At 33.7% G+C, this 18,417-nt stretch overlaps 1 protein-coding gene across 1 annotated transcript; it reads right to left on the bottom strand.

Moving 5' to 3' along the window:
- Positions 1-810: 810 nt before the first annotated feature.
- Positions 811-17,033, bottom strand: LOC129912104 (uncharacterized). Its single transcript, XM_055990213.1, has 5 exons — positions 15,781-17,033; positions 7,817-8,135; positions 7,494-7,693; positions 3,859-4,701; positions 811-3,786 (listed from the first exon to the last, which is right to left on the bottom strand). The coding sequence occupies exons 1-4, from the start codon at positions 16,430-16,432 to the stop codon at positions 3,920-3,922; spliced, it is 1,953 nt and encodes a 650-aa protein (XP_055846188.1). The 5' UTR covers positions 16,433-17,033; the 3' UTR covers positions 811-3,786; positions 3,859-3,919.
- Positions 17,034-18,417: the final 1,384 nt, after the last annotated feature.

The raw sequence follows: 18,417 nt of genomic DNA, 5'->3' as shown, positions 1-18,417 counted from the left end.
TATGTCTTCTTAAAGTCACCGAAGCCGACTTAATCGATTTTCTAACGCCACACCCGTAACAATGGAAATGCCCTTAGAGAGATCATCTATACGAACAAGTTAAGTTTAAAGCTTTACGCTCGTAAGCTTTACCCCTTTACTTACGATTGGCACAAGAATATTAACACTATAAACAAAATAACAGTTGAAAGAAATATTAAAAAATACAAATTTAAAAACCACAAAAGTAGAAATTTAGTAAGATTTGCGTAAGTTTTTCATTACTAAAAGTTTAAACATTACTAAAAGTTTCTTAATGAAATGCTTAAGTTAGTAAATAAATTGCGTGTGTAATTTTCGCATTAGACGATTTACGTTTAATTGATGCCATCTACTCGCAATATACACTTAAATTATGAGTTTTGTGGTCAGAAAATTTCAAATGGATAATTTCATTTTTCCCTTCTAGCTATATAGGTAAGCATTTACCTTGTTATTTTTTTTTCAAATTTTCCTTTTTTTATGCTATTTCCTAAAAACGGAGGACATTTTTCGGCAAAATCTTCTGTCTACTAAAACAAAAATAAACAAATCTTATTTATTTCTCACAAAAGGAATTTAAAGTAAAAATCAACCATCACCACATTTTTTTAAAAATCTGTTTTATTGTTTGAACTATTGTATTAGATGTTTTTTTTTATCCTTGGGCGTGAAAAATTGAGGTACAGAAATAGGTAATGTTCTCCTTTCAACTTTCACTACGAACCTTTTTTTTTTAATAAATGACTTAAGAGATATATTGAGAAAAAACAATCATTGAACGTTTGGGGCTTCAAAATTCCAGAATAAATTAGAAGTTATATCTGTTTTTTTTTTTTTTTTTCGTAACCAAACCATTGTAGATATGGAAGGCGGTCGTTTTTTGCCTGTGGTTTTTTCTTCCTTGTTTCTTGAATGGTTGTTTGAACGAATGAATGAATGTGGGTAAAAAGATAAAATTGTGCTCAAGGGATAAACTCAAATATATATACGGTAATTTATTTTGTGAATCGATTGACTGATATCAATGGATATTTGCTACTAAAAGGATCCCTTAAGAGTTAAGTGGCGCGGTGAATGGCAGGGATATGACGAAAAGTTCATGTGTATAGATATTATGATTTCTAAATTGTGTGCTTTTGTTTTATAGCCACATATCGACTACTTTAAGTATATTTTTTTAAGAATTTAGTTAAACCGAATTCGGATACATAAACATAATGTAGGTAACTCATCGTTTTATTATTTTGTGAAATGAACTGAAATTAACTGCCTCAATTAATTTCTAATCAAATACTGAAAACCATATGGTGCTATGTCTTATAGTTTCCGAGAAAATTGAAAATAAGAAAATTACCTTTCATCAGATTTTCATTTTCTTGACTATTTTCGCCAATATTAATATCTTTTTAACTTAGTTTTTGGGTCCTCTGTCCCGCTCAGACAACTTCGTTGCTTCTCCTAGGCCATTTGAAATTGGTCCTAAGAATCTCGCGATTTTTTTATAAAAATGGTAAATAAAAATGGTAAAGTTATGAAGTTCAAGGTGTATCAAAGTGAGATGGGTAAGGGGGGCATGCTGCTCCCCTGCAACCCCCCTGCTTGGGCACACTATAGGATATGGGATTCTTTTGAATTCGAAAAAAACTTTTAAATTCTGAAGAAAATTAGCTACACCCAAACTCACACCCACCCCAAATCCTATAATAGTAAGCCCAAGCAAGGGGATTGCAAGAGGGCATACTGCTTGCAAGCATTCTGTTTATGTAAATACGAAAACAGCTAAAAAATACAAATCTGATAAAAAGGTAGTATTTTAATTTTCAATTTTCTCAAAAACTAGAAGGCATAGAAGCATATGGTTTTCAGTATTTGATTAGAAATTGATTGAGGTAATTTATTTCATTGATAAATTTCATATTTAAATTCACAGTCTTGGTAAAAATTGCATTTAATGTGTTTTTTAAAACTTTTTTACTCAAATTTTGACTTTGAAATTGATTATTTCGAGAACAATTAATTAAAATAATTTGGTTTAAAAACTAGAATTAAGTGTACAATTCTTTTGAAAAAGTTATCATTCATAACTGTACGTGTTGCCGTTGTTTTTTAATAATTTTTTTTTTACGTCATATTTTAGAAAATTGCCCCTCCCGCCTAAACGGGGGAGATAGACCCTTCCCTCCCATAGTAAAAATTATTGTATTGAACTCCTCTACAAAAAACGTTATCAATTCTTGTCGCCTAAATTATCGTACTCTCCCCAACTCCTACTTTAAACTAGTATTTTGCTTTCCGTTTCTATAATATTAGTCTTTGTTTTTTATAATTTTTCACTTAAACATTTTTTAATAGTTTGGAATAATTTATTTATCAAAACATTTTTTTATCGTACGCCATTTTGCTAAATATTAACAGGTCGAAATTTTAATAAGCTCAATTTGCAACTTTTATTATAGAACAGCACCCTGAACAAACTTAGTATTGTTTGACACTGGTTTATATTATACGGCGGGGTTTCGAAGATTATACAAAAACCTCATACATTTTCGATTTTTTTTTAAAGCCAGGTGTAGGAGAATATATAGACAACATTTAAAACATTCTTTAATTGTATTTTCCCAACACTGGTGCTTACATAAGGATTGGTTCACATTAAAGCATGTGTTAGTTTAAGATGTTTTGGGAAAAGTAACTATTAATTATATATAATTATAATCGAGTATTATAATCGAGTATTTCAAAAAGGGCCACAATCAATTCACTAAATCTTATTCATTAGGAAAAATCAGTTTCTTTTTAATCAACTTGGATTCTAAACTTGAAACCATAAGCTTGAGTGTTTCTTACATAATTTAGTTATAAAATTCAAATTTTGAAAAAAAAATGGATGGATATCGCTTAGTTTTGGCAAAAACGTCCTAATAAATAAACCAAATGCATGCTTTACTTAGACAAACAAATTTTAACATGTGCTACCAGTTCCGGTAAACAAGGGTCGCAAGGTTATGTAATCACCAAAAAAATGGGTTAATTCTCTTAATATTGATAACTTTACTTGCCTTTAACCATTCGTTATTTAAAAAAAAAATCGAGATATGTTCTTAATATTGTTGATTATAATCTAAACTTTCAAATAATAATTAAATCTATGTATCCAAAGTACACATCAATTTGAGTATCCATCTACAAAAGCATAACAACCTATATAAAATTTAATTTCAACTGTCGAAAAGCCATCGTCTTACGCACCAAAGCATATAGACAGATAAAGATATCTGCACTTCTATAACTAGGTACACTGATTGACTTCAATCCCAACCCCTAGTAACATTTAAGTGGCTTCATCTTGATCCTGCCCATCATCATCTTCCTCTTCAGCCTCCAGCTCTGGCTCTTCAGCTAACGTATACACTCCAGTTAGAGTCAATTGCACCTGTTGTTGTTGCTGCTGTTGTTGTTGTTGTTGTGGCTGCAGGGGCTCTGTCGATGCTTGTGAAGGTGGTGGCAAACTATCCATTAGTTGAGAACTTTGTTGAACACCACCACCACCACTGCCACCTATCCCCACAGACATTGCTGTTTGTGAGATAAGATTGTTCAGGGGTAACGAGACAACATTACTCTTGAGCAGATGTGTTGTATTGCTGGGCGCACTATTCGGATCCATTGTCATAATTGGCACTAACTCGTGATTCACATAGTCCTTTAGACTGTGTATTTGCCCCATGTCTGGATCTTGGCTGAACACAATTGAGGTTGGTGTACCTAAAACGGAACATCAATTTTGGAAAGATTCAAAATTATGATAGGGAAAATTTTCATGAAGATGAAACAAACCTGACACCAGAGTTTCCTCGGTGGGATTTCTATGATAGAGATTCGTGTTTTTTGCGTAATGTCAGGGTGGCATGTAGAAGCCTTGCGTCGTGGTTCCATCTTCGTTTTCAAGCGTAGAGTTCTTGTTGAATTCAACTACCACCTTGATTCGGTGCACAATCTCCTCGTGCAACACATTAAAGCACATCGCCGTCAAAGCCATCCCTGACATTATGTACACCGAACAGAACCATGTCGTTGTTGTTGACTCCTTCTTGAGGCCAGGCACCAAGTCTCCGAATCCAATTGTCGATAAGCTCATAAAACAAAAGTAAACCCCATCGAGAATGGGCCAATTCTCTAGCCGATAAAGCACCACCGCCCCAAACATTATGTAGATGATCATCATGCACAGGCATAACAGGATAGGAGCCAATATGCTAAGACCATGCATGGAACCTCGAGAATCCGAAGCACTAAGTGAGTCAACGTCTGGCAGCATGTTATTATGATGACCAACTACGTGCTGTTGTTTTTCTGGCGAGTGGAAATTGTTGTGCAGTGAACCTGGTCGCACGTAGAATGGTTCATTCATGGCACTTTGCTGGGCGCGCATTTCCTCTTGTTGGCGCTTCCGTTTCATACGGCGCTCCTTTTCTGCCATCCGCTTCTCGTCGTAGCAGCAGTAGCCACAGTTCGAACACAGGCAGCAGCATAGGGCTCGAGAAAATACTTCTCTAGCTACTTTCGCCAGGACACCACCCGTGCTCGAGAGGTATACAAGAGTCAGAGGTATGCCCAGGATAGCGTATGCTAATGTTACTAAACGACCCAGCGTCGTTTTTGGCGCAATGTTACCATATCCTAGAAAAGACGAAAAGAAAGAAAAGAGGAAAAGTACAATAGCAGCTAATGGGATTTGCGCAAAAAACACACATTTTCAAACAAGGGGTGGAGACGAAACCATCATGACTCCCACCTCCAACTTTCAATTCGAAAAAGTAGAAAATTTATTTTTGAAATATTTAAGTTGTTGTTGTTGTTTTTGTTGTGTTGGCATGAAAATTCACTTTGTCTCTTCTAAATCTCTGATACTATGTATGTGTTGCAATGTGTAGACGCTGAATCTCGGATTGAATGGAATTTATTTTAGCTAATTTTATTGGCATGCCACGGTAATGGAAGGTAATAAAGATAAAGAGCGGTTGCTGTATTTTGAGTTTGGTTTGGGTTTCCTAAAGTAAAATTCGATTAGTGGGTCGATTCTAATGGATTTTCAAAAATTTTCTCTACATGTGCTCAATAAAGTAAGTTTATGGTGGCAGTACCTACCAACATTCTTGATGGTGTAAGTATATAGTAGCATGGGAATTTATTTTTTTATTTTGTTTTCTAAGCGAAATTTGATTGCAGGTTGGTGAGGTAAGCTAAGGTAAGGTATGGTAAGGAAAAGTAGGTTTGGGGTGTCAACCTTTTATTTGTTTTAAAGAATATGGTAATGACGTTTTTTCACAAATACGAAAATTCATTTTTATTTTGTTTGGTGCCTGGGAGAGCTTTTTGCACTTAATTTAATTGTTTTAACTTAATAACGCCAACTTAATTTTTCGATTTTTTTTTGTTTGAATTTTATTTTAAAGAATACATAATGATCACATCTGTTCTTTGAAGATATAAGGACTTAAGGTATGTAAATACGTTGGTTGCCTTTTATTACTACTATGATGATTTGATGAACGCAACTTAGACCCTGTTTAAGATTGGGAATATTATAGCTCTGTGTCGTACTGACGAATTTTTTTTTTTAAATCTTTGAAATCCAATATTTCACATTTTTCGAATTGAAATCACAAAATTTTCTTGAAGTACTAAAAAATGAAAAATTTGTTTCATTACTTTAAAATAACTTTTTGAACAGAACAATATATTTGTCAAAACAAATTTACTCACTTTTCCATTGACTCTACGTCTACAACCAAATTTGGTTCATTGTGAGTTCAACGGAAAAAGGAGTACTTTTTTGTCGTTTATTTCCCTTTGAAGAAGATGTATTATCTCTGCATCTGTAAGACATATCTTTTGAAAACCCGCAAAAATATAATGTTTAAGTTTTAAGAATATCAACAAGACATGTAACAAAGCTTTCACCATATAGAAAAAGTCTTTTTTTTTTTTTAGGAACATACAAAAAAACCTCACAAAAAGATTTATTGTATTGGTAGAAGAATTTTTAAAGGCTGTGTAATGTTAGGTCTTGCCATTTTGAAAAACGTATAAGTCTCATAATATCTCAAACTCTCAAAGTGTACCTTATTCTAAATTTACTTCGCTAAATCTTGGATTTGGGTTCACCAAACCCTAAAACGAAAAGATCACGTTCTATAACTGCACTTTAAATACAAAATATATTAACAACAAAAATAAATTTTGTTATTTTTCAAAGAAAACTACCTTCGAAATAAAAAAAATAGCTAATCTGAAAAATTAGCGTCAAGGTATACAAAAGGAAGCGTTTTTATACATCACCGCTAGTTATACCAAAATTGGAGATAAATACTTACTGAAGAGCAATTTCTTTCTTAGAATATACCCAAAAACCACCCCTTAAATTTCCCTTGCCTTATTACGGTACATCTTGTATTACGTATAATCCATTTTTGGAGTAGTTCACTATGGCGTATGCGTACTGTTTTGTTCTATTGAAAAAACTTTTCTGTTGCGCATTAATTTATCTACCAAATTAAATCCTTATTGCTTAATCCTATTAATTATTGCTTTTTATGAAATATTTGGCCATTTATATAAAATAGAAAAACATGGAGCTCCATATAATTGATGCTGAAAACAAAGAAAAGAATCCTTCAAAAGTTCTTAAAATCTTAAATTTTATTTTAATTTTAGGAAAACCAGTGCGAAAACTAAAAAAAAACAATTTTAAACTCGTTAACAATTCTCAAACTTCCCTAAATTCATCATTAACGCTAGATACATTTGACTTTTCAGCTGTTTGTTTTGAAACTGAAATTGCCGTTTAAGCCCTAATATTCGAGGGATTTAAATGAATAATACATATTTAATGAATGATATTTTGAACTAAGGATTACTTTAATGTTTCAGCTTATCTTCATTTCCCTCTTTTAAAGGGTATTTAATTATGCCATTTTACTGACAAGGCGTGTGTTAAAAAGCTTAATTTGGAATAAAGAAACGTATGTAGTTGCTTTAGTGATAAATGGATTTTGGTTGGAAAACCCATTTAATCGTCAAGTGGGAAAAGAGTATAAAACATTATTTAAGCGCATATTCCTTTACTTTCTAAGTTCTTTGTTTTAAATTTCTCTCATTCACCACATAATTTTATCACATACGTTGCTCCCAGTCATGTGTCATGTTGCTTTGTCAATCCATTCACGGGGCTAAAAACGTCGCCCCCTTACACAAATTGGCACAAAGTAAAGTGTTTGAATTCACACAAAAGGCACCAACACCAACCAAACCTCAAAAGTAATCCACTCCATTCATCAACGAATAGTCGAGTACTATCTGTCTTTAAAGCCAACAACGTTAGTTCTTGTTACGACACAATGTTAAGCTATACCAGATGTGGCCTTCACCCAACGTTTACATTACTGTCATTTCACACAGAATCAACTTACCAATGGTCGTTAACACTGTAAGCGAGTATAAAAACGCTTTTGCAAAATTCCACTCATACTTTTGGCCATCGTTGGCGTGTGACAACAATAGTACCGCCTCCGTAGCTGGACTACTACCATCTAGTTTTGATAAGGTTACGTCCTCGCTCAGTCTCTTTATTAATTGGTCTTGAAATTTTGCAATTTCCAAAGCTGCTAATCTGAAAATAATGGAAATTTAAAACAAATCAAATAAAGTTGAAAGTTCTTATCCTTCTATATGAGCTGAGCTTAGTGTATCTATGTGTATAGGTGTGTTGATATACATATACATTGCTACATACTTTGTCCAGTTTTCCTTGTAAAGGATATTCAAGGAGACTGTTATGTCCCAGATATTCTCGATGGTCCGTTGTCGGACTTCATATGTGTCCGCCTCTATCGCTGATTGCGGATCACTTATTCCATTCAAAAGTAAACCGCTATTGCTAACACTAACACTACCACTACTACTACTGCTGCCAGCGATACTGGAGTTATCGACACGTCGCTGTGGTGGAAGGCTATTGCTGCCACTCTGCCGCTTGGTTGACGCCAGTGTCCTCTGTTGATGATGTAACAGTGAATAGTCTTCGTTCTCGATGGTCAGGAATATGAATGAACCTGCAAGAAAAGAAAAAAAAAATAAATAAACCATGCTACGTGGTAGTAGAATCATCCAGGCAGGAAGGATAAAATAATGTGCGAGACACTAAAATCCTGAAAAGAAATTGCATCCATTAAATCCTGGCTCTCTATATGCATTACGAGGCCTGAGGGAAGGGTGTATGAGTATTGAGTGTGCATTGTTTCACTTCACCAAACGCTGTACACTCCACTTCACTAGAATAGAGGTAGATTGTGCATTTTTAATGCAGTATTTCCATGGAGAACATTGGACTTGTTTTTCCAAGAAGTTATAATACCCAGCAAAATATCACTGGCCAAAACATTTCGTACCCAAACATTTTTCAGCACCATCCTTTTAATAAAAAATTTTAGATTAAACCAACTTCTGTAATAAAAAAAAGGCAATTAAATTGCAATTTATTCGGGATTTTGTTGAAAATTGGAAATTTTTCCAATAAATAATCTAAGTGTTTAAGACTCATTGAATAAGATTAGGTGCACTGCTGAGGGTTAAGATTTGGAAGGGCTCTTTCATCCCAAAGTTTTGAATTGCAACTTTATTCTCATTTTTGCATAGCTGTTCTGTTTGCAAATCTCGTAATATTCATATTAATTAAAAATAGAATAATTCTCATATCTCATGCAGATATTTTTAAGGGAAACTTACTTTTATGATTGACGAACTCTCATCATTTAATGGAACTTATTTAATTAATTTAACTTATCAAATGAAAACTAATAAATTGCAATTTTTTTCGATATTTTATTAAAAATTGGATTTTTTTCAAGAAATAACCTAACTGTTCAAAACTATAAAGTTCTGAAGATCTCTTTTCCAATAGGAAGTAGGAAGTCTGCTGTTGGCATTTTATGGATAGAAACATTGAACCGGAGTGCTAGTACTTTAGCCTTCGATGCAATGAAAATGAAACGGTAACAGAAATTCTGTTATAAGGGCTCACCAACCAATGAAAAGAAGAAACCAAAACATAAAGGAAATGCCTGTATTTTGTGGCTCATGGTTCCCGTTATTATCTTATAAAGACACAAAGTTTTTATTTGGAATTGAGTTTAGTGAATATGTCCACCTCATATACCTACGTACATATGTAGCTCAAACGGTTTGAATTCTAAAACATGAGATTAACTTTATTTGTGTGTATATAATTTCAAAAAGGCTTAAAAGGGTTCCACTAATAATTCAACTTAAAAATAAAATAACTTTAAAATAATCTACATATTCCAATGTAATTATGTAGGTTTTGACTCAGACAAATTATTTAACAGTATTTTTAGTGATGGGAAATTGATGGAAGCACTCTCACTCATTTCCCTTAATCGCAACAAATCCCATAGTGAGAGGGCATATAAAAGTCAAACATTTTCTGTAAAGTAATTCGTTGTTGAGATAATGATAGTTAAAGTCAAAAGTATGGTTTTTGGTTTGATGACTGATATTACAGCCTAAAACAAGAAGATGCTGGTTGGAGGGAGTATTTATACATAATTTTTGACTAGGAAATGGTTGATGTTTGTAAGCGTTTCCTTCGAAAGCTAAGACCAAAATAAACCTTCTAGAAAAAAGCAAAATTTCATAAGAAACCTCACTTGGCACGCTTCGATGTGTTCCCTGCAAATTGTCACATTTTCAAATACCTACAATAATTCAATAATATACAAGCAATTAGTTATATTAAATGTTTCTATAGTGACTATAGTGAAACATGAGAATCTCCCTTAACCCATTCCTGACGATAATGTCCATCTAATGATGACAATAGTTTTTCTCCTTTAGTTTAAACTGATTTACAATTATTTGTCTAAGCACTTATTGATGAACGATGCAGTCCCTCAATAAATGAAGATGATTTGTAGTTTATTTTAAGAAGATACCCACTGAAATGTTTAGCAAGTGAACCTTAGAAAAACACGTTAACAGATATTCCTGAAATTCCCCTGAAACAATTTCAGGAGGTTATACAATTTTCTATCAAGGACATGTTCATCGGAACAAAGTAAAAAGAAACATTAAAAAGTTTCAAGAACGATTGAGTTCTTTTGTTGATAAATTGATATTTATTATTTGCTGATAACTTTTTTTAAATGGACAAATTTAACAAACCGTGAAGAGATTCGAAACTTAAAGTGTTGATCCGTTAAGTTAAAAGTTGAAATGACCTTAATTTTTTTTAAGGAAGTAGGTTTATTGGGTAGGTTTTGTTTTTGGTATTGTCTCTTTCCTTTATCTTTGTTTCTATGAGGACAGTTTTTTTTTGTAGAAATTAAGTTCTAAATAGTTCATAATGAAATGTGGTTGTTTAAAGTTTTAAAATACAAAGACTGTATTAAACTGAAATACATAAGCACAAACCTATACACAGACGAGGAAGATTTTAGAAATATACCCATACTAGACTAGTGCCAATCCGGTTTTCAAAGGGCAAAAGTTGAAAAAACTATTAGCAGCATAAGGGTGGTGGAAAAATTTGGATAGATGGTATATTAAAGGGGAAAAATGAAACAAACAAATTGAGGGAAAGGGGCTGGGTGGGCGAAAAAGTGGGGTGGGTGTCAAAAATCGTGGTCAGGAATCGTAATCCTGTCAAAAGTAGACCTTCTATCGAAAAAAGTTAAATGCAAAAGTTGTAGATAGTATAAATGTCTACAACTTTTTTACTCAAACCATTTTTTTATATAACCTCAAAAATATTGAAAAAAATGCAAAAATACGATTTTTTATTTTTTACTTTTATCTTTTACAAAAATGGTTAAAAATTACTTTGTTATGTTTTCTATCTATTAAAAATGATTTTTGAGCAAAAAGTTAATGATTTTTGACGAATTTTATTTGAAAAAATAGCCTATTTTTCAATTAAAAAAGTTACCGAAAAAATGTTTGATTTTAGAAAAGTTTGGAATGCCATTTTTTAGATTAAAACCTTTTATTAAAGATTGTGTGGAAAAACCCACCCACGAAATCACGAAAAAAAGCAATAGCAAATTGTTCTACCTCTCATACTTGTTAATACATTTATGTAACAAAGTACATTTTATTAAAGTACCTACATTAGTTTAACTTAAAAAAAATTATATATTCATGTTACTTATGCTCAATTGACAAGTTTACCTTTATCTCTGGTGTTTTTGTTGGTTGTACAGTTGGTTTTATTTGAACAATATTTTTCCAAAAACTTTTTCAACTACACTAATGTCGTTTTCGATTCAATGATTCACTCATTCTGAAATCCAATAAAAAAACTTAAATCGCTTCCAATCAATTCTGAAATTTAATACATATGTAAATGTATTGGTGAAAACTCAATTAATTTTTTTTTGTTTTTTCACTAGGAGAATTTGTTTGACGTTTAATTATTTAATGTCGTTTTCGATTGGCTTTTTTATTCGGACGAACATGACAGACAGAAAGCTTCTCAGAATAAAAATTCTCTTCTTGATTTCAAAACAGAATTCACTCAAAATCAATAATAGCTGTGTTTTATTTTCCTCGTGATCCGGATCAGATTATTGTTTTTATTAGCTTTACAACAAAAGCAGGATTTTGTTGTTTTATTGTTTCGCAAATAAATCGCAAATGATCTGATCTGGATCACGAGGAAAATAAAACACAGCTAATATTTAAATAATTAAACGTCAAACCGAATTTCCTAGCAGAAAATTAAAAAAATTTGTTTGATTATTCACCAATAGGTACAGATATAAAATTTCAGAAATGAGTGGAAGCCATTAAAACTGTTTTATTGGATTTCTGAATGAGTGAAAATTCTTGAGTGGAACCAATCGAAAACGACATATTATGTAAATATCAGTGATTTTGAGTAAATTCTGTTTTCAAATCAAGAAGAGAGAAGAGAAGCATTTTCGCGCGAATAAATAAACGCTTTCATCAGGCTTCTGAATGATTCCGAACGCTTCCGGACGGCCAATCGAAAACGACATACCTACATATATATGAGGATTTTTTAATTCTCTCACACAAACGTATTTTTTATGAGAAAAAGAGTAGATGTCAATTTTTCAAGAATTGGAAAATGAGCTCGGGAGCAGTTCTCGCGTCTAGTTTGAAATAAATGAAAATTGCACCTATTCGCAACTATTTAAATCTTCGTCTATTTTATTCTTTGAAGTATCTACAATATTTTACAAATAACCCATTTCGTGAATACATATTAATTTTGTTTTGGCACAAAAAATATGACTGAACGAATGAGCTGATTAATATTCTTTTCGGTCCAGTTTTGTTTTTTTATTCACTACAGTCTGGATATTCTTCATAAACTATTTTGTCTAGTCGAGTCGGTGTATTCTTTTCCATATCCAGAAAAAAATAAAGAAACACACCCCATCTCCATATGATCAGCTTTGATTTAGTGATTTAAATATAGGGGCGCCTTTGCAAAAATTAAATTGGTTGGAGGAATATTAGTCTTTCAAACAAAATTTGGGGGCCTGGTTCTTCCTAGATGAACAAATATTTTGGACACCATTGTCTTTCCGGAAGCAAAACAAATTAACCTAAAATTTGGGAGCGTCAAAAAGTTTAGGACGAAAAATAAGAAAAAGTAAAATAGAAAAAAATAAATAAAACATCGATTGCAAAGACTTAGCTATTTATATAGACTTTTGTAGAAGTTCTGGGCGCCTTTGGCGCCCCTCAATTCTTGCGCCCCTGGGCGACGCCCCCCCCCCCCAAAACGGGCCCTGAAGTCGTTTACGAGATTTATTAATTAAAAATGCAGTTAGCTTTAGCTATAATATGTATTGAAAATGTCCTCACAAGGGTTCAGACTTCAGTTTCAAAATTTCGAAGCAAATTGGAAAAAAAAGTGAAGTAGATCCAAAATTTCGGAAGTAGATTTCAAAATTAAACTGTCAGAAAATGTCATACTGTCTGAACCCTGGTCCTCACTCAGGGAAATAAACACAACTTAAAATGTAAAGGGTTAATGTAAATTAAAATTTATTTTTAAATAGAATTTAAATTATTTTTTTATTTAAATCGAAATTGATACGTACGTAATTGATAAATAATTAAATTTGTATAGGGTAAAAGCGGGTGAGATGGCGCGGCGGGGGAGATGGCGCACTTTAAATATCTTTTACATTTATTGCTCTAAAAATGTATGAAAAATATTTTTAGCTTTCTTTAAATATTTTAAATCGAAGTAGCCAGTATTCGTTTCTTTGTCTTTGATACAAAAAATAAAAAAAGTTTCAAAGCAAATCATGTGATGATTTTTTTCGAATTTTTCTTTTTCGCTCTTTTTTTTTGTTCCGATATTTTGTGAGTCGTTGGGATCTTAGATGCCCTTGATACACCAATACAAACAAGAGAGTATAAGTTATAGATTGCGCGTGAAATCCGAGCTCTAGTTCTATCTGCTTTTAATGGGTGCTTACGAATAGGAATTATGCGAAAAAAGGTGAGATGGCGCAGTTTTTTGCAGGTGAAATGGCGCATTCCGTACAAGAATTTTTCAATTGAGTATAGTGTTAGCATGTGCCATATCACCCTCAAAATATTTTTTTAAATAATTCAGCCAAGCTCAAATTTTATAAAAAAGACGACTAGTTGCAATCTATTATATGGCATGCATTGGTGCTTGACTCCTTCAAATCGTTCAACCATTTGTGCAATAAATTTGGCAATAGAAACCTAAAACAAAATCATGCGCCATCTCACCCACCCTATAGGGGGAGATGGTTTTTTTTAAACTTTTTTTCTATATTATTTTAAAAATATAAATTTAAAATATAAAATTCTGTAAACCAAATAATACGTTGGATATTGAATATAGAACATTTTTGCATTGTTAGAAATATGAAATGTGGTTTACTTTGTAAAATATTACAAAAACAAAAAAGGTATGCCATCTCACCCGCTTTTACCCTACACTTTGAAATGATTGAAATGAAATTAATTAGGCATGACGAAAAGTCTAAGCTTTGAACTGAAAGAACTCTGATATCACCAATATAATCTTTTAGCTCATTGAAATAAGACGGGAAGACCTGTGGTTTTCAAAACCACTAACAGTCATCTTTCATTTAAAAAAGCGTGTGTGTGCGATGCAAACGCGATTCAAGTTATACTTCTCACTCACAGCTTTTCATTCTTTTACAAACACCGGAAAAGGAATAATAACATGCGACATGCAACTTGTTACATGCAACTTTCTACATGCAACTTGCCACATGCAACATGCCGAATTCAACTTGCCACATGCAACTTGTCACATGCAACTAACCACATGCAACTTGACACTTGACTGAAACATGCCACATGCAAATAGCCACATGCAACTTGCCACATGCACTTCCACATGTTGCATGCTCAATGCTGAATGCAACATGCCTCGTGTTAATTGCCACATGCAATATGCCCTTGCAACATGTTGCATTCCACATACTAACTTGCCACATGCAACTTGTCACATGCAACTTACCACATGCAGCTTGCTACATGAAACTTGCCACATGCAACTTGCTACATGCAACTTGCCACATGCACTTCCACATGTTGCATTCTGAATGCTGAATGCAACATGCCTTGTGTTAAATGCAATATGCCCTTGCAACATGTTGCATTTCACATGGTACCTGCCACGCATGCCACATGCAACTTGCCACGTGTTGCGTGTTTTCAAATTCTTAACTACTGCTAACTCTAAAGGTGAAACGACAGCCGATTGTCAATCTCGGAGATGGCGATTGTGTCATCACTGTTTTAAAATGGCGACATGGTGCTAATTGTAAGCACGACACTTGACACTTCTTTTCAAAAGGTAAATTTTTGCTCCAACGCTGCAAAACAAGTAAAATTAAACTGTCTTTAGCTCAATATGGTAAAGCGTTTCTACAGTGACCGCCTAAACAAACTATTCAATCACTAATAGTAATGGGATTTCTCTATAGAAAGTCATTATTTTGACTTCCAACTATTACTAGGCGATACCAAAGCTGATCTTAAAAAATAAACATACAAATCTTTTTCAGTTCTAATATCGATGACACCCTTGGCAGAAATATTTTATTTTGACAGAAAACAATTTCTTTTTGTCACATTGATCATACAAGGACCCTAACTACACATATCATATATGTACAACGTCAGAATGTCAAAAATGTTTTATCTTACAACTGAGAAAACACACTAACTCATGACCCGGAAAACTGTTTGTTTCCATTTAATATGTTGTTTATCAACCACTCTGTCATCAAGATAGTGTGAGTTAGTGTGTGCTTGGAGTTTTTATATCCACTTTGCGAAAAAAAAGTCATCTGCTGTTCCCAAATCCCATTACTATCGCTTGAAAACTATTCCGAAGAAAACAGAGGAAAACTTTCAACACCGCTTCATCAATATCCTTGAGGATAAGAGAAAGTTTTTGTATTCCATTCCCAACGCCCATTATGTGTACGGAATGGGAATGGTAGTATAGGATTTTCTTCTAACTTTAGCTTCAAAAGTTTCCACAAAACACACACACTAAATCGACATCCAAATCTTCTTACTAGCTAAGGGAACTTAAATGGAAAACAAAAACAAACGGAAGCCACACACAAAATGCATCAAGAGCATGTACACACACAACAAGATGAACAACAACTGTGCACTTACCTAAAAGTGTATACGCTAAGAGTAATGTACAAATTCCCAAATTTGTTATTAAGCCCGTCCAAAATGACATGGGCTTCGTCGTTGACGGTCTTCCAAAGCAGGAACAACATTTCCGTTTCGCTTTGCGACTACTGCCACCGCCAACAACACCACCAGACGAGTTTTTGTTACAACTTGTGTTGCTTGTTCCAATGTTTCCACCGCTAATTCCACCAGAACTCATGTGACCCATTCCACCGATACCACCCCCACCACCACTGGCACCCATGACTATTGACGAATTCGCATTGTTCATGCTTTTGCCAAGGATAAGGACATTGCCATCTGGTAAACCCGATGTTACACCGACTATTCCGCTGCCAAGACCGATTCCACTTTGATACTTAAGCAAATTGGAAACTTCGTCACCGTTTGGAGACGTTGTCATTGTCATTGTCATTGTTGTTGTGGACGCCACCGTTGGCGTCGCTGCTGTCGCCATCGTGATGCCATTATTGTTCGAAGACTTTCCGAGTGTCACATATGCTGGCTCATATTGGTATTGATCGTTTGTTTGTGAAGGAGGAGGGGGTGGCATTGAGAGGGTGTGCTGCATCAGTAAGGGCGGTGGAGGCGGTTGAGGTGGTGGGGGTTTCTCACTCATGTTATTCATGATTAAATGATTGCCTTGCTCTACCCTAGATTTCCGTCTTTCTTTGGTTCTTCTTGTTTGGACTTCTATTGGACTCTTCCTGACATTATCCTTACAAGTTTTACTAGAGGGGATAAATTCGATTTGTTGAGGTCTGTGTTACCAACGTCCGCACTTTGCCTTGACTTCGTGTACTTGGTTGCCGTCGTGCTCGTCGATCAAAGACCAAGTTCAATTAATTCTACGAAAAGTTGGTCCTGCGGCGGATATTAATAATGGCTGTGTGGTCGTAGTGCTAGCAGCACACCGATACTATAGAAACTGACAGCATCTGTGATGGCCATTATCGTTCAAAACCGTCAATTGAATGCACAAAAGTAAGCTACCGTTGTGCTGTTAAATGTGCAGTTGTTATGTCGATGCCAATACAGTAGCGCTCAGAATTATTGATTTCATGTTACAAGTCTGATTATAGCTCTTCGATTTGGCGTCTTCGTTGCTTTCGTTTCGTTCGTCTTCTTCTTCTCAAGAAATGGCCTTCAAGGCTTTCGGATATAGAATGAGATATGATGACCGCAAGAAAAAATGTCCCTTCCTACAAAGCTGTTGTTCTCGAGTTCTGAAAGAAGATTACAAAACACAAAACAGCACATGAAGTCATAAAAAAACATTTTCAATTTTAAGTTTTATTCGTTGGGAATATATTTTTTTTTTGTTTTGTTCTTTAGCTCGCTAACTTTATTTTTGTTTGGCTGGGAAAAGAGCAAGGAAATGAAAAATAACACAATAAAAAATAAAATCAAAAAGTAATTTTTGTGGCAAAAACTTTGCAAGCAAAGAAAAGTTATGAGCAATAATTTTTCTTACCCAAAAAGAAGGCCCAGATTTAGGAAAGGGATTTAACGGATGACAGGGTGTTGGGAAATGCTGCACAGCTACAACCTAGGTGTGTCTATATGTATGCGGAGGTACCTTACACGCTTAATTTCTTAGACTATGTTTGCCCTAAGTGGCCAGGTCATAATAGTATTGTAGCAGAGTTCATTTTGAAAAGTGAGGTTAAGGAGAAATAATGCATTTCTGAGAAAATATTTTTTAAAGGCACTTTACTCTTTTAAGTGAAAGTAAATAAGCCATTTGTTTTAAGTAGGGTTTTTTGTTTTGCTTCTTTTTTTTTATTTTTTGTTAGAGAAAAAGTTTCAAAAGCAATTTTATTTGGGGCCTACGTAAGTGCTTGCTATAGGTACTTTTTGCTCTCAAAAATAGGACTGAGAAGTTTGAGTAGGGGCTTTTCTTTTAGTGGTTAAAGAGAGTGAAAGGTTTCTTATATTTATTTAAAAATAAGGAAGATAAATTGAAGATATTTTGGAATATAAGTTGTTAAGCTCTTATAGCATTTGTGTGGTGAACTTTTTTAATCACCCCGTACCCTGCTTTGTTTTGAAGATTGATCAATGCTTAAGTTCGGAAATTTAAATACATAAAGTGGGTAGTGGGATTCCATTTTTCAATATTCAGTTAAATAGTCAGTCAAATCTCTGAGGATAAAAGTTTTTTGAATTCTGAATAAATCAGAACAAATATGAATTTTATTACAGGGATATCAATGAGTTTGTTGAAATGAAAAGTAAAGCAGAGTGTAGTCAATCTCATTCGTAGAACGTAGAGACACCATTCTTAGACACCACATTAAGTTTAATTTTTACAGAACCGTTTATAGAAAATACATATATCCACCAATATCTTGTACTATTAAAGACTACGAGCTATTTTTACTGACCATTGAATTGAAAATTCTTGAATCAAAATAAAGTTTATATGTAGCTTAATGAGAATTTACGGAATGCATTATTTTTTCGAATTTGAGGTAAAAAAGTTTTTCGGAATGGCAGAGGAGATGGAAGAAATTTAACATGTTTTTATTTTCTTATAATTATAGACCTAAACGAGAGCAGCTGCCATTTTAAAAAGGAAATACAATTTCGTTGTATTTTCACGTACCGTGA

This window comes from Episyrphus balteatus, chromosome 2, assembly GCF_945859705.1.
Source record: "Episyrphus balteatus chromosome 2, idEpiBalt1.1, whole genome shotgun sequence".
Taxonomy (NCBI): domain Eukaryota; kingdom Metazoa; phylum Arthropoda; class Insecta; order Diptera; family Syrphidae; genus Episyrphus; species Episyrphus balteatus.
The sequence above is the reverse complement of the archived record's forward strand: the minus strand, read 5'-3'. Positions and strand labels throughout refer to the sequence as shown.

Excerpts from the sequence above, each read along its gene's own strand:
- LOC129912104 (XM_055990213.1), bottom strand. The coding sequence starts at position 16,432 with ATGAATAACATGAGTGAGAAACCCCCACCACCTCAACCGCCTCCACCG. Across the intron at positions 8,136-15,780 it reads CTTAGCGTATACACTTTTAG|GTTCATTCATATTCCTGACC; the intron begins GTAAGTGCACAG and ends CTTTTCTTGCAG. Across the intron at positions 7,694-7,816 it reads TACAAGGAAAACTGGACAAA|ATTAGCAGCTTTGGAAATTG; the intron begins GTATGTAGCAAT and ends CATTATTTTCAG.